General features: G+C 38.7%; 1 protein-coding gene across 4 annotated transcripts in view; it reads right to left on the bottom strand.

Moving 5' to 3' along the window:
* The window catches only part of SGCG (sarcoglycan gamma), a 126,919-nt gene that overhangs the window by 90,469 nt on the left and 22,323 nt on the right, over nt 1-14,127 (bottom strand). For all 4 annotated transcript variants that reach the window (XM_061992699.1, XM_061992683.1, XM_061992707.1 and 1 more), the window contains exon 2: nt 58-145. In XM_061992699.1, the coding sequence (XP_061848683.1) occupies nt 58-81 (24 nt within the window). In that variant the 5' untranslated portion in view covers nt 82-145. The remainder of the gene's footprint in view (nt 1-57; nt 146-14,127) is intronic.

The following is a 14,127-nucleotide window of genomic DNA, read 5'->3' as shown; positions in this document are numbered from 1 at the left end:
TTTTCTACCTAATACCTGAAACCAGAAATTTTTAAAATGAAAAGAACAAATAAATACCTCAGTATCTTTTGAAGTTCTCATGAAGTAGGGTTGAAGCAAGAGCAACTGTCAGTGAGTTCTGTATCATCTGAAGGCAGCTGTCTTCCTATTTAAATGCAAAGAATGGAAAGAGAAAAATTTTCATGAGTATGGAGAAAGAACAAGATATGTTCCTGAAGTGCCCCCTTGACTATTTTAACTGACAAGATCTTACAAGTGATCGACCAAAATCCACTGAGGTTAGAATTGTGGAATACAAATGAAATGGTGGACACACAACGCCTGTTTGGACTGCAAATGTTCATGACAGGACAATTTAGAGTAAATGAGAAATAAGTGTAAGAAAAAAATCTATGTGAAAAATAGTAAAAACAATATTTCTGTTGTAATGTTAAAATTCTACCTAGCATTAGAATACACTAGTAAAATGAACAGTTACTTCAACTATGAGGTTTCATTGTATTTGTACAAAAATTAAGTCCTCCTCTCAGTCAAGTAATTACCTTAATAGTTCAAGAATTCTGATGCCCCACTCTTCATCCTAAAACTGCCAAACTCCTCATCAATTGGATTTTGAAAGTCAGTGAATGACAACTTAGTTCTGGAAAGTTAATTAAGCAAACATTTATTTTCCACATTGTCAGAGTCTACTCATAGCACGTGATGAACTAGAAGTGCAAAATCATAGAATTGTTTTGGTTAGAAAACACCTTTAAGATCACAGAGTCCAACCTAACACTGCCAAGTCTTATCACTTGTTACATGGGAGAAGAGATGGACCTCCACCCCACTACATCTCTGTTCAGGTAATTGCAGGGAGTGATGAGGTCTCCTCTGAGCCTCCTCTTCTCTAGGCTAAACATGCCCAGTTCCCTCAGCCACTCCTTATAAGACTTGTTCTCCAGACCCTTCACTGGCTTCATTGTCCATCTCTAGAAACATTCCACCATTTCCATGTCCTTCAATGTAAAGGGCCCAAAACTGAACACAGTATTTGAGATGCAGTCTCACTTGTGCTGACTACAGAGAGACAATTACTTCCCTGGTCCTGCTGGCCATACCATTGCTGATACAAGCCAGGATGCCATTGGCCTTCTTGGCCAGCTGGGCACACTGCTGCCAACTCAGATTTAGGTAGCTATCAATCAACATTCCCAAGTCCATCTCTTCAGCTGCTCTTTCCCAAGCCGGTAGCATTGCCTGGGGTTGTTGTGGCCCAAATGCAGGACCCAGCATTGGCCTTGTTGAACTTCACACAATTGGCCTTGGCCTATTGCTCCAGTCTGTCCAGATCCCTCTGTAGATCCTTCCTTCCCTCAAGATCAACTCCTGTCCAACTTGGTGTCACTGAAAACTTACTGAGAGTGCACTCAATCCCCTCACACAAATCACTGAGAAAGGTATTAAATAGAACTGGTCTCAGTACTGAGACCTGCTGAACACCACTTCTGATGAGTTGCCAACTGTACTTGTAAGCTTGTGTCATGAAAGAAAAATGAAAAAAAAGCAATGTAAATTGTCATTTGATAATTCTGTCACTAAAAGATATAACATTCTTTCTAGAGAAAAAAATGAAAATTTTGACAAAAATTCTCTATATACCTACAAGATTTCAAGAACATATGCCCATCCCTCAATGTAAGAGATAACACAATGGTGGAGAAGATAACGATTACCATGAATCAGTTTAACTAATTCCTCTAATCAAAACAGACATAGAAACCATTTGGTCCTATCTATACAAACTTCTCTAATTTAGACAGGTATTTTTCAAGTCTGTGATATGTTTCAAGAGTGTGATAAGGATTTGTTAAGCCAAGGCTATTTAGGGCAAAAGAATACTCTACCCTTTATGGAAAACAGAATTTATCTTAGAAACAGAGTAATACACAGGAATTTGACAGTTAATAATAAGAAGGAATTGTAGTTTTATTAAAGGAGCAAAGCAAAAAAGAGAAAAGAGAAGATTTCAGGTGGAAGGAACTTGTTACTATGGATTAAAGCATTGTCCAAATGACTCAAACATTGACAGGCTCAGGGAATTGACCACCTCTGTAGGTAGCCTGCTGCATTACCAAATGCAAGAAAAAAATTAAAATCACCTGCAAATATTTATCTATTAGAATTACTAAATGCAAAAACTCCAAACCAATCAAATTCTCAAGCAACTACAGTGAGAGGCAATGGCCAGAAAACAAAGTAAATAAATAATTACTAGACATCTCTGGACTTCCAAGACCTGAGAGGAGATATAAAAGTCTCAGTTCTTGTTCTTGTGCATATTAGTCACTTGTGAGCTTGAGTAATGATGCAAGAGAAAAATCACCTTTTCAAGAAAGGATTTTTTCCAGTTCTGACTTCCCACTCCTGTTAGAGACTGCAATATGATATGCTGGAAACATTGTTCTTAGTGCTTCCTTCAAAAAAATTTTTGAGTTAGCTATGCTTCATCTACTTTTTAAATTTGTAAGGAATAGGATAGCAGGCCATTTAATGATAGAATGAGACTTTGCCCTTCCCTAAGAATAGGGCTATGGTGAATACTTAGAAAGATATGTCATCTTCTAAACTTGAGCAAAAGAGTGAGTCAAAGGAGTACTTAAACTTTCACATATAAATAGAAAGAAGCATTTGAAAGTTACTGTTGTGTCTATTACAGCTATAAAAATGTAACTGTTTTAAATAGTTACTCAAACAAGCTGGGAAATACTCCAATAGTTACCTTTTGGAATATAAACACAGGACCTCCATGTACACAAGGTTTTAAGGTAGGCCTGCCTAGACTGTTTCATTACAATGATATCTATAAGGAGGTCCAAAACAGCTTTGAAACTCAGAATATTTATGTTTGGTTAGAGAATGAACAAGAATACACAAAATCAGAAAAACAGAAAATTACTATGCAACACAAGATGAAAATGAAAGGGCTTCTAAAAAAAGTATCCAGCTGCCCAGCATGTCAGTGCACAGCAGTGCTTCATGACTGGTTTCTATGATTTTTTTCCATCTGTGAGCATATGATTCTACAAACAGCTGGCTGTGGGTCTATTGCCTGATTATCTTACCAGTATTTCAATCTCTGCTTCAGCTATTATCTCCCAGCTCCTTGCTGCCACACTCCTCCTCCTCTACTTTTTTTTTTTTCCACATTCAGTCACATGGACTCTCCTTCCCAGTACATTCAGTGGCTCCAGAAAAGGAACTTGCTTCACCTCCTGTTCCCCTGCCCTACTTGCTCTCTTTTCAAAGTAAGTTGGGTACAAAATGAATTTACATAAATCAGATTCAAACTGTCACTGAGAACTAGCTGGGGTTTTTTGAGGCAATGTGTGTTAAATAGTATCTTCTGCCTGGATTGCATCTTCACACACTTTGATTAAAACACATTTTATTTCTGTGGGTTTAATTCCATAAAACCCTTTAAAGAGATTAAGTGAGGCACCAAGTAAAAAGTTGTATCTGTACTTATTGCTCTCTGCTGTATTCTGGACAAGGATATGCCTGACAGGTGAATTGGAATAGATATAAGATGGGACAAATAACTTCATTTTCAAAGAGAAAACAAGTAAGCTCAGGTTTGTAGACCCTTTTAAAGAGTTCAGGTCAGGAGAGAAAGACTAATTTGGAGTCTGCAGCTTGTGCACAGACTGGAGGACACATGGAGAGATGTTGCTGTAGTAGTACAGTAGTAACAAAAGTAAAAACCTCAAAGTCACAAAATATCCAGAGCAGAATAGTCTAATGTATCTGAACTCTAAATTAGTAATGTGAAATATGTGGCTATCTCCCAATATAAGTAGCTGTATAAAACAGAAAACTGAGTGACTGCCCCTCTATGGTAGAATAGGTTTAGTAACTCTTGGGAGCTATGCATCTGTACCTGTATTCTCATATTGCATAAAAGTTTGTACAGATACAAACTCTAAAGAATATGAGTTATCAATCTCTTTTCCTTTCTTCCAATTTCTTTTTTTCCCATTTTTTACTTGTTTCCTCCCCTACTCATAGATATATCATAATTATTGCTGATTGAGAGATACAACCCCCCTCATTTACTTTTATCATGAAATGTTATTTTTCAGTAACATAATATATATCTAATTCCAAAATGTAGCAAGTCTATCTAATAAAAGCATTTAAAACTCTTTTTAAATCCTGTGATTCAATGTCTACTTCATCAGTTAGAATAGTTTTTTTCATTATGTACGAACATGCGTCTTTGAAGCAGGAAAGGAAACAGAAGAAAAAAAACAAAACCAAGATTTATTAGAAAAGAAGTAGAAATATGAAGATTACAGTGCTTTGGCCACGACGCTGTAACAGGAACTGTGATCCCAGAGCAAATTTCCTGACAGACTCAATGCCCAGAAAGTTTCAGTGCATTGTAATTTTATATTTGGAACAACCAACTATTGAATTATTTCCACAAGAGGAATGTTCATTACTTTAATTTTCTTAAAACTTCAGTCACCAATAACAATGACGAAAAGGTGGACACTAGTTAAATATTTAAGAAAAAAGACACAGTGCTGATACAGTATTTCCTCCTTGTTAACCGGAAAAACCTACTGTGGGTTGGTCACACTACAGACCTGCATGCATGCTCAAAGAGAGTGAGTAAGACTGGACTGTTTAGGTAGCACAAATGAAATGAATACATTAATACTACTTTGTTACAAATCCAAAAGGGAATGTTTTTAATTTCTTTTGTTGCACAGGTTCAGCTTTCAAAATCTCAGAAGTACTTCCAAAAAAACCAGCCAAAATTGAAAAGCTAACAGAAGAAAACAAAACAAACAAACAAAAAGGAGAAGTTAACCCAAAGGCATGTTTTAGCTAATATGTAACATGCGGTCATTTACCTGACTAAATCTTGCTCCAAGAGAAATGAGTATGCTAGTAAAACCAATGAGTGAGCAAAATAAGCATGTAGAGAACCTATATCTTATATTTTATTTAGCAATAATCCCAGCAAAAAGAAGCTTTAAATATTTTCAGTTTACATGGTTGTTTGTGTTCACACATTTTAATGAATATTCAGTGTAAAATCCAAACAGAAGTAATAAGGGCTTCAGCTGTATAAAGAAGATATGTGAATTTAAAAGATTACTTCTAAAAAAAATTGTCTTTATATTTACATATATAAAATAGAATTTTGAAGTGGATTTACTTGAAAATTTTCCTTTATAGTGAGCTCGTCAAAATAAATCAGAAGTTTTAAAATCTCAGTAACATTGTAGAATATAACTCTCTTTTTTAAGTGGCAGTAGACAGGTAAGGCAGAAGATAAATAGAAAGACACTTACAAACAACTCATTCCTGCCCATTTCATTTTGTTCAAAGAGAATGCTTGCTTTCAGATCTGATGTCTGTCCCCTCAGTAATTTTGTGAGTTGCAAAAAACTCTTGACATTTTCTACAGAATCAAGGAGGTTTTCTTTCTATCAAAGGTGAAATCTGACTTGCAGCTCTGTGGCCTTTGCAGCACTTTTTCCTCTTGGCTGTACTCTTGGTGTGTTTCTCTCTGTCATAGAATAACAGAATCTCAAGGACTGGAAGGAATCTCGAAAGATCATCTAGTTCAACTCCCCTGCCAGAGCAGGACCACCTAGAGTAGGTCACACAGGAACTTGTCCAGGTGGGTTTTGAATGGAGTGGAGCATGTCCCTTATGATGAAAGGCTGAGAGAGCTGGGGCTCTTCAGCTCGGAGAAGTGGAGACAGAGGGGTGACATCATTAATGTTTACAAATACCTAAAGGGTGGGGGTCAGGAGGATAGAGCCAGGCTGTTCTCAGTGATGGCCAGTGATAGGACTAGGGGCAACAGGTTCAAGCTAGTATATAAGAGGTTCCAAAGAAATACAAGGAAGAGTTTCTTCATGATGAGGGTGGTGGAGCACTGGAATGGGCTGCCCAGATGGGTTGTGGAGTCTCTGTCTTTTCACTCCTTGGTGAACTTGTGTTTTCCAAATAGATTTTTTTCTGGAGTACTTTTCAATGTCCTGAAGGAGTGAAAATCTCTGCTTCCATGAGGTCAGAGTCATTTTTTCAGTCAGTCTTATTAATGGAACACAGTAAGTAAGAAGAAAAAAAAAAAAACCAAGTTAGGCAATGTGCCATACCCATCTATGTTTATATTAGCTTCCTATGTAGTAGGATTAATTAGCTAATGGTAAAAAGAATGGACCTTCCTTTATCAGTTTTCACAGTATATGCCACATTGTAACCAAATTATGTGTTCTCTGAAGACAAGACATACTTCCACTGTTACTGACTGAAATAATTTCTTACAGACACTGTAGGAAAAGTTTTTATCCAATACTGATTATGTCCCGTGGGTTTTTTTGGTAGCCAGGAAAAAGCCATGTTCCCAAGGCATTTTACTTTTCCTTTAAAACTATGTTATGAAATACCAAATAATTAATGATTTTCCATTGTACAAATTGCTGCTGTAAAATTGTTCTGAAGTACATTACTCTTAATTTTGCACTCAAAATCATACCACACCCTATGACTCACTAAAAGAATGTCAGAGAAAAAAAAGCCTTTGCATTTTAAAATTAAAAAAAGTGGCAGGAGTATGAGAAAAGGTGCAATAAAACCATTTTTAATGCTATAAAGCATCCTAATACACATATGCATTAGCTATGCATATGCATTTGGTAACTAGAAGTACACAGTATTGTGCAGCATTTCAATTTTTCATTCAGGAACTGAGTCCGAGTCACTGACCTCTAAACTGCTAAGATTAGTTTAGACCTGTACCACACCAACAGAGAGCCAACACAGCAAAACAGTTAACAGAAAGAATTCCTCACCTTGAAGGCCTGAGCAACCTTTGTTTAAAATGCAGCTATATTAAAAAATATAATTTATTGATGATTTCCCAAGATCCCTCCTTGGACACTCTATAATGAGCCATATTTAAGAATGCCAATCTTATGAACTTAATCCAGTGTCACTTTTGGGGATCAAGATGACTGTCCCCAGCAGCAGAAAATGGAAGATCAGTGTTTAGCTGAGATCCCCAGGAGTTTTTATCCCTTTTGATATTCTAGGAGGACAAAAAGAAGGCCAGTGGAAAGGAAGCAGAAAAGGGACAAGCAACTTTTCTCATCAATCCCCAAAATAGCAATTCATGCTCCAGTCTTCTCTGGAAGAAACTCAAACAGCCTTTAAAGAGCAAAAGTGTACAGCAAATCATTTTTAAAAACCTCATTTGAAGTTCTAAACTTGTATAGAAGTAGAGCCTTAGTATCAAAAGGTTAAGTCACAGCCCTTGATCCATTAGATCTTTTTTGAGCTACCATTCACTACAAAGACTGTAAAAATAACAATTATTAATGTTTCCAATATACCCCAACAATCTGTTTGCCCTACTGAGATTTTAGCTTTGCCACAGTCAAGCAGAAGTATTAGGCACATGAGAAGTATATTTAATCAGGAACTTGCCATCTGGCACAAGTAAATAAATTACAAGTGTAGTCCTTTTAATATAGAAGAAGCTATAATCAACCAGGGAACAGACTATAAGCTATTTCTTGTTTGATTGATATGCATAAATTAGGAAGGTAAAGGAATAGTGTAATTAGGTAGTATTTTGAACCATTATCCACAAGGCCAAGCTGTGGGTAACCAGAGCAGGCAGAGTAACCATAGTAAAACCACTGATTTAAAAATGGTAGATATAAATCAATACTTCTGGCAGCCTTTAAGAAACTGTCAGCCTATGTCATTAAAGAATATTAGAATATACTTGGAAAATAAATAGCTGAATTAGTTTAAACAAGAAACAAAAACATGCCTAACATTCTTTCTGGAGTGCTATCTATGAGAAGGTGTGGGCTGGATGATCTGTTAGTGAGGTGGGTTGTTAATTGGTTGAAGGGAAGAAGGTAGAGAGTGGTGATCAATGGGGCAGGGTCTAGTTGGAGGCCTGTATCTAGTGGAGTCCCTCAGGAGTTGGTGCTGGGACAGTACTGTTCAATATATTCATTAATGATTTTCTGAGGGAACAGAGAGCACTGTCAGCAAGTTTGCTGATGACACTAAAGAGGGGAGAGTGGCTGACACACCAGAAGGCTGTGCTGCCATTCAATGAGACCTGGACAGGCTGGAGGGTTGGGCAGAGAAATCTAATGAAATTCAACAAGGGCAAGTGTAGAGTTTTGCATCTGGAAAAGAATCACCCGATGTACCAGTACAGGTTGGGGAATGAACTGTTAGAGTAGTGTAGGGGAAAGGGACCTGGGGGTCTTGGTGGACAGCAGGATGAGCATGAACCAGCAATGTGCCCTCATGGTCAAGAAGGCCAACGGCATCCTGGGGTGTATAATTGCTGTGGGCATTAGATCAAGATTGGTTCTCCTCCCCCTCTACTCTGCCCTCGTGAGACCACATCTAGAATATTGTTCCAGAAGGACAGGGAGCTGCTGGAGAGAGTTCAGCACAGGGCTACAAAGATGATGGAGCATCTCCCTTGTCATGAAAGGCTGAGGGTGCTGGGGCTCTTCAGCTTGGAGGAGACTGAGGGGTGACCTCATTAATATTTACAAATATGTAAAGGGCGGGTGTCAGGAGGATGGAGCCAGGCTGTTCTCAGGGATGGTCAATGATAGGACATGGGGCAATGATTCTATGAATCTATGAACATAAGAGGTTCCAAAGAAACAGAGGGAAGAATTTCTTCATGGTGAGGATGATGGAGCACTGAAACAGGCTGCCCAGATGGGTTGTGGAGTCTCCTTCTCTGGAGACATTCAAAACCCATCTGGACAAGTTCCTGTGGTCCTGCTCTGGTAGACAGGTTGGACTGGATGTTCTTTCCTGGTCCCTTCAAACCCTTATGATTCTGTGACGCTATGATTCTGTGAACTGGATAAATGTTTATTATAATTAGGCAACTCAGTCTGACAGGCTATTTTGAAAGGAAAAAAAAAAGAAAACTACAGAAATGGGCAATAAAATGAAGTAGGCCCTACTCAGCTGTTCTTATTGTGCAAAACAGGAGTACATCGATTTGATTTTAGCAATAAATAGTAGGAACAAATGTCTAAGCTTTTTCTTTAGTGAAATTGTGATTCATAATAGTTTCAGAATTCCTAGTCAAAGTAATAGAATTTACAGTTAAAAGTCCTTTCCCTCTTACTTAGTCAAAACATTTTACTTTTCATTTTTACTCCTTACACTTAGCTGGTTTTGATTCAGCTAAAATAAGAACTGGTGCAACCTTCTTCATGTCATCATCTCATCTATGGTCTGGGTAACAATACTACTCAGGCAGGCCATTTCATTTTCAGCTATGCAGTCCTAACACCATCAGCTGTTAGAAAACTGCTGCACTACCAAACATAAAGTCAAGTCACAGATCAGCGCCCTGCAGAAGGAAACAACTTCCAGAAATTCACTGTTGTCTAAAATAAAGGTGTCTGACAGCATGTGACCTACATTTTTAATCAATCAGTGTAGATAAGCAACAAAACCAGTGTAAAAGTGTGTTGTTCTTGTCAGCTACTGTACAAAACAGAATGGACCACTTTATTCACAGTATAATTAATACCTACCCAGGTTAACCACAATTTACAGCTCTCTCTACTGCATATAGCATTTCCTAATCAACTATCCTTGATGTTTCCTGGAATATTGATAGGAAGAGGCCTTAAAAGTTGACCAGTAACAGTCAGTGCGAGACCTTTCAGATTCTCAGAATGTGCAGATATCTTTGAAGCTCTTTGTCTTTAATTTTGGTTGTCAGGCTTCAGAATCAACTGATTTTACCTGTCTCGTAGGATCCTTAAAATTTTTTTCTGGCCTTGGCAAAAACACCAATACCAGATCACTTAATTTTTATAATCTCAAATAAGGTCTAGTGGATACTTAAAGTATTTCTCTTTCCTGATTAACTGCTTGATGTGCTTGGATCTTAAGCCCTTTTCTAAATCAAGGACATATTGCTTTATTATCAATAGCTACTAATTCTTCTTTCTTATACAATTTAACACTCCTTGGCTGCCTTCTATAAAATAGTCCCAAAAGAAGAAAAAAATGAAGCTACATTTTAAAAATAGACATACAGTCTGATATATATCTGAGTGCATATGACTACATATATCAGTATCTCCCAAAATTCCTCCACAAGTTTCTACTAGTTGCCACAGGACAGGGCAATCAAAAAGGATGGTGGTTTTTTAGGCTACTGAAATAGTCTAGGAGGAAACATTCTGGCCAATACTATATTCAGATTTTCTCCAGAGAACGGAACAGGAAGAGGAGCAGTATTTTTGGATGCTTGTGTTCTCCTTAAATTTTTAAGATTGAATCAAGGAAGGATTGTCACTTGACACTCAGGGCTAGAAACAGCCTCCAGACATACTAATTTTCATGATGTGTTGCATGAATACATTGTTAGCTGAAGACTAGGAAGTCTGGGAAGACAGAAACTGAGTGTTCCATTTGTGATATTCAGCATCCAGCAGTACTTAGGAATAGCCTTCTTGCAGCAACGTGGACAACCATGTGACTGATAGCTGCAGTTCAGAAGCTGTCTGGAAGGAGCTGGATGAAAATGTGTTTGGACTGTTGCTGAGAAAGGTGTTCAATCCTTAGGGTAGATTGAAATGATAGAACAAGGGCAATGGGTAAAAGCTGCAACATAAGAGGTTCCAAAGAAATATAAGGAAGAATTTCTTCACTGTGAGGTGACAGAGCACTGGAATGGGCTGTCCAGATGGGTTGTGGAGTCTCCTTCTCTGGGGACATTCAAAATCCACCTGGACAAGTTCCTATGTGACCTAATTTAGGAAGTCCTGCTCTGGCAGGGGGATTGGACTAGATGACCTTTTGAGGTCCCTTCCAACCCTTAAGATTCTGTGATGCTGTGATGCTTCATGTGAACGCCATACTTGGAAAGTTCTGGACAACAGAATGTGGTAAAATACTCTAAGTTTGACCTTATTCAGAGATGAACTAATGAAGGTAATCTTATTGTCACAAGAGACAGACCCTGAACAAAGATGGAGCACTTTGAGGCTGCTGTTTTAGTAGTCAATCTGCTATTGATACATAACAATTCTGCTCTTGATACTTAAAATGGAAATTAGTGGTTAAGGAATGAAGAATGGACTTAAAAGGTTTGGAAGACTACCTCTGTGAGCAACAAATCCATACACACTGAATATTTTCCAGTAGCATGGATGATAGAGGAAATAAGTACACTCATCTAATCACACAATGTAGTATGTACAGGAGGGGCCAACAGATAAAAAGGGATTCTTCTGCATTTAATTTTATCTTTTTATGCAAGTAGTGTTTTATATCCTCATGTATTGCAAGGGTCGGATATCCTTCCCTTATCTTGCACTGGAAAAGAATAGATTCAATACATTTCTCGTTGCCAGTCAGTGGCTCTGTGGCAAGTACCAGCTGCCTTAATGAGACTGATGGTGGTAATGGTATTGCTTCATTCATGCTCAAATAACAATGTGAGCATTTTCAGGTAGATATTTGGTTAATTTCTAAACCATGGCTTAGAATGGACAAATCGTATAAGGATCTTTACATTATATCTATACATTTTAATGAAACAGACAGGGATCAGGATACAGAGATATATGAAACAGTCATAGAGTCATAGAATGTTAAGGGTTGGAAGGGACCTTTAGAGATCATCTAGTCCACCTCGCCTGCAGAAGCAGGTCAACCTATATCAGGTCGCATAGGAACATGTCCAGGTGGGTCTTGAAGACCTCCATGAGAGGAGAATCCATAACCCTTTTGGGCAGCCTGTGCCAGGGCTCTCTCACCCTCATAGTAAAATAGTTTTTTTCTTATATTTAAATGGAACTTTTTGTGTTCCAGCTTCATCCCATTACCCCTTGTCCTGCTGCTAGATACTAAGGAAAAAAGGGATGCCCCAACCTCCTGACATCCACCCTTTAGGTATTTTTAAATATTAATAAGATTCACCCTCAGTCTTATCTTTTCCAGACTAAACAGCCCCAGTTCCCGCAGCCTTTCCTCATATGAAAGATGTTTCATTCCCCTGATCATCTTGGTGGCCCTGCGCTGGACTATCTCCAGCACTTCCCTGTCCCTCTTGAGCTGAGGAGCCCAGAACTGGACACAGGACTCCAGATGAGGCCTCACCAGGGCAGAGTAGAGGCGGAGAAGAACCTCTCTTGACCTGCTGGCCACACTCTTCTTGATGCATCCCAGGATGCCATCAGCCTTCTTGGCCATGAGGGCACATTGCTGGCTCATGTTTAGTTTATTATCAAACAGGACTCCCGGGTCTCTCTCTGCAGAGCTGCTCTTCAGCAGTGCGAACCCCAGCCTGTACTGGTGCATGAGGTTGTTCCTTCCCAGATGCAGGACTCTGCACTTGTCCTTGTTCCTCTCTGCCCAACTCTGAAGCCGGTCGAGATCCCGCTGAGTGGCAGCACAACCTTCTGGGGAATCAGCCAGTCCTTCTCAGTTTGGTGTCATCGGGGAACTTGCTGAGGGTACACTCTATCCCCTCATCCAGGTCGTTGATGAAGATATTGGACGAGACTGGCCCCAGAACCGATCCCTGTGGAACTCCACTGACCACAGGCCTCCAACTCAACTCTGTGCCATTGATCACCACCCTCTGGGCTCTGTCATTCAGCCAGCTCTCGATCCACCTCACTGTCCACTCATCCAAGCCACACTGCCTGAGCTTTCTGATGAGGATGTTATGGGAGACAGTGTCAAAAGCCTTGCTGAAGTCAAGGTAGATGACATCCGCTGCTCTCCCCTCATCTAACCAGCTGGTTATATACTCATAGAAGGCTATCAGGTCAGTCAAACGGGATTTCCCTTTGGTGCATGCATGTTGACTCCCTCACATAACCACCTTCATATGTTTAGTGACGACATTCAGGATGAGTTGTTCCATCATCTTTCCAGGGATGGAGCTGAGGCTGACCAGCTGGTCAGCCTGTAGTTTCCTGGGTCATCCTTCCTGTCCTTTTTGAAGACTGGTGTGACACTGGCCTTTCTCCAGTCCTCAGGCAACTCACCTGTCCTCCATGGTTGTTCTAAAATGATGGAGAGGCTTAGCAATCACATCAGCCAGCTCTCTCAGCACTCTAGGATGCATCCCAGCAGGACCCATTGACTTATGAGACTTAAGTTTGCCCAACAAGTCTTTAACCTCTTCCTCTTCCACCCAGGCAAGTCCTCTGCTGTCCAGGCAATCCTACTATCCTTGATGGGCTTCACGAGGGTTGGCCTTGGCCATAAAGACTGTACTGTGTATTAAATGTAGATACTGTGATACAGATTTTAAAGAAATATGTAATCAGTTTCTGATTAGCTAGGCTATATACTGTTTGCTTCAATAAAAAGAATGAAATAAAGAAAATATTTAGTTCATGTGAATGCTCTCTAAAATGTGAAGTATTTTATTTGATTTTTCTAAATAACACAAGTCTCTGTAGCCATACTGCATGTTACTACTTTACACTCTAGGCCAAACAAAACATCAAAGATCACATACCTTACATTTTTATAATTTTTAACAAGCCCAAATGCATTAAATATTTTTAAAGGCTTTTCATTGTATTATTCTGAACTATTGAGTGACAAAATTGGTTTCCAAAACCACAGTCTTGCAGACACATTGACGTGAATTAGACTATATATTTTTTGTACTTCCTAGACTCCAGTGAGATCACTGGCAAACATAAAAGTGATTCTAAATTAATTTTCACAGGATTATAGTCCATTTAATTACCTTTTGTGGTCTGTATATGACAAGACAATTTTCAAAAAGCTACATCAAATATATTAGTATGGTACCATCTATTATATCAGTGGGTTTTGTTTGTTTTGTACTATGATTTCTACTGCTGGCATATTCTTAAAGTAAGTCTTGGTTTCCTTTCAAGCAATCATCAACATTTGGAACAATGATTTGCATGTGGTCTATATATCCTCAAAAGCCCCTCTTTAAATATTCTTATACCAGTAAAGATAAGCAGGTAGTTTGCATTTGTTAATTATTTTATGGTTTACAAAAAAAAGGAGGAAACATGTCAAAATAATTAATATTTGCTTACAGCATTA

Source organism: Colius striatus, chromosome 1 (assembly GCF_028858725.1).
Source record: "Colius striatus isolate bColStr4 chromosome 1, bColStr4.1.hap1, whole genome shotgun sequence".
NCBI lineage: Eukaryota > Metazoa > Chordata > Aves > Coliiformes > Coliidae > Colius > Colius striatus.
This window is presented reverse-complemented; position numbering and strand designations above follow the sequence as displayed.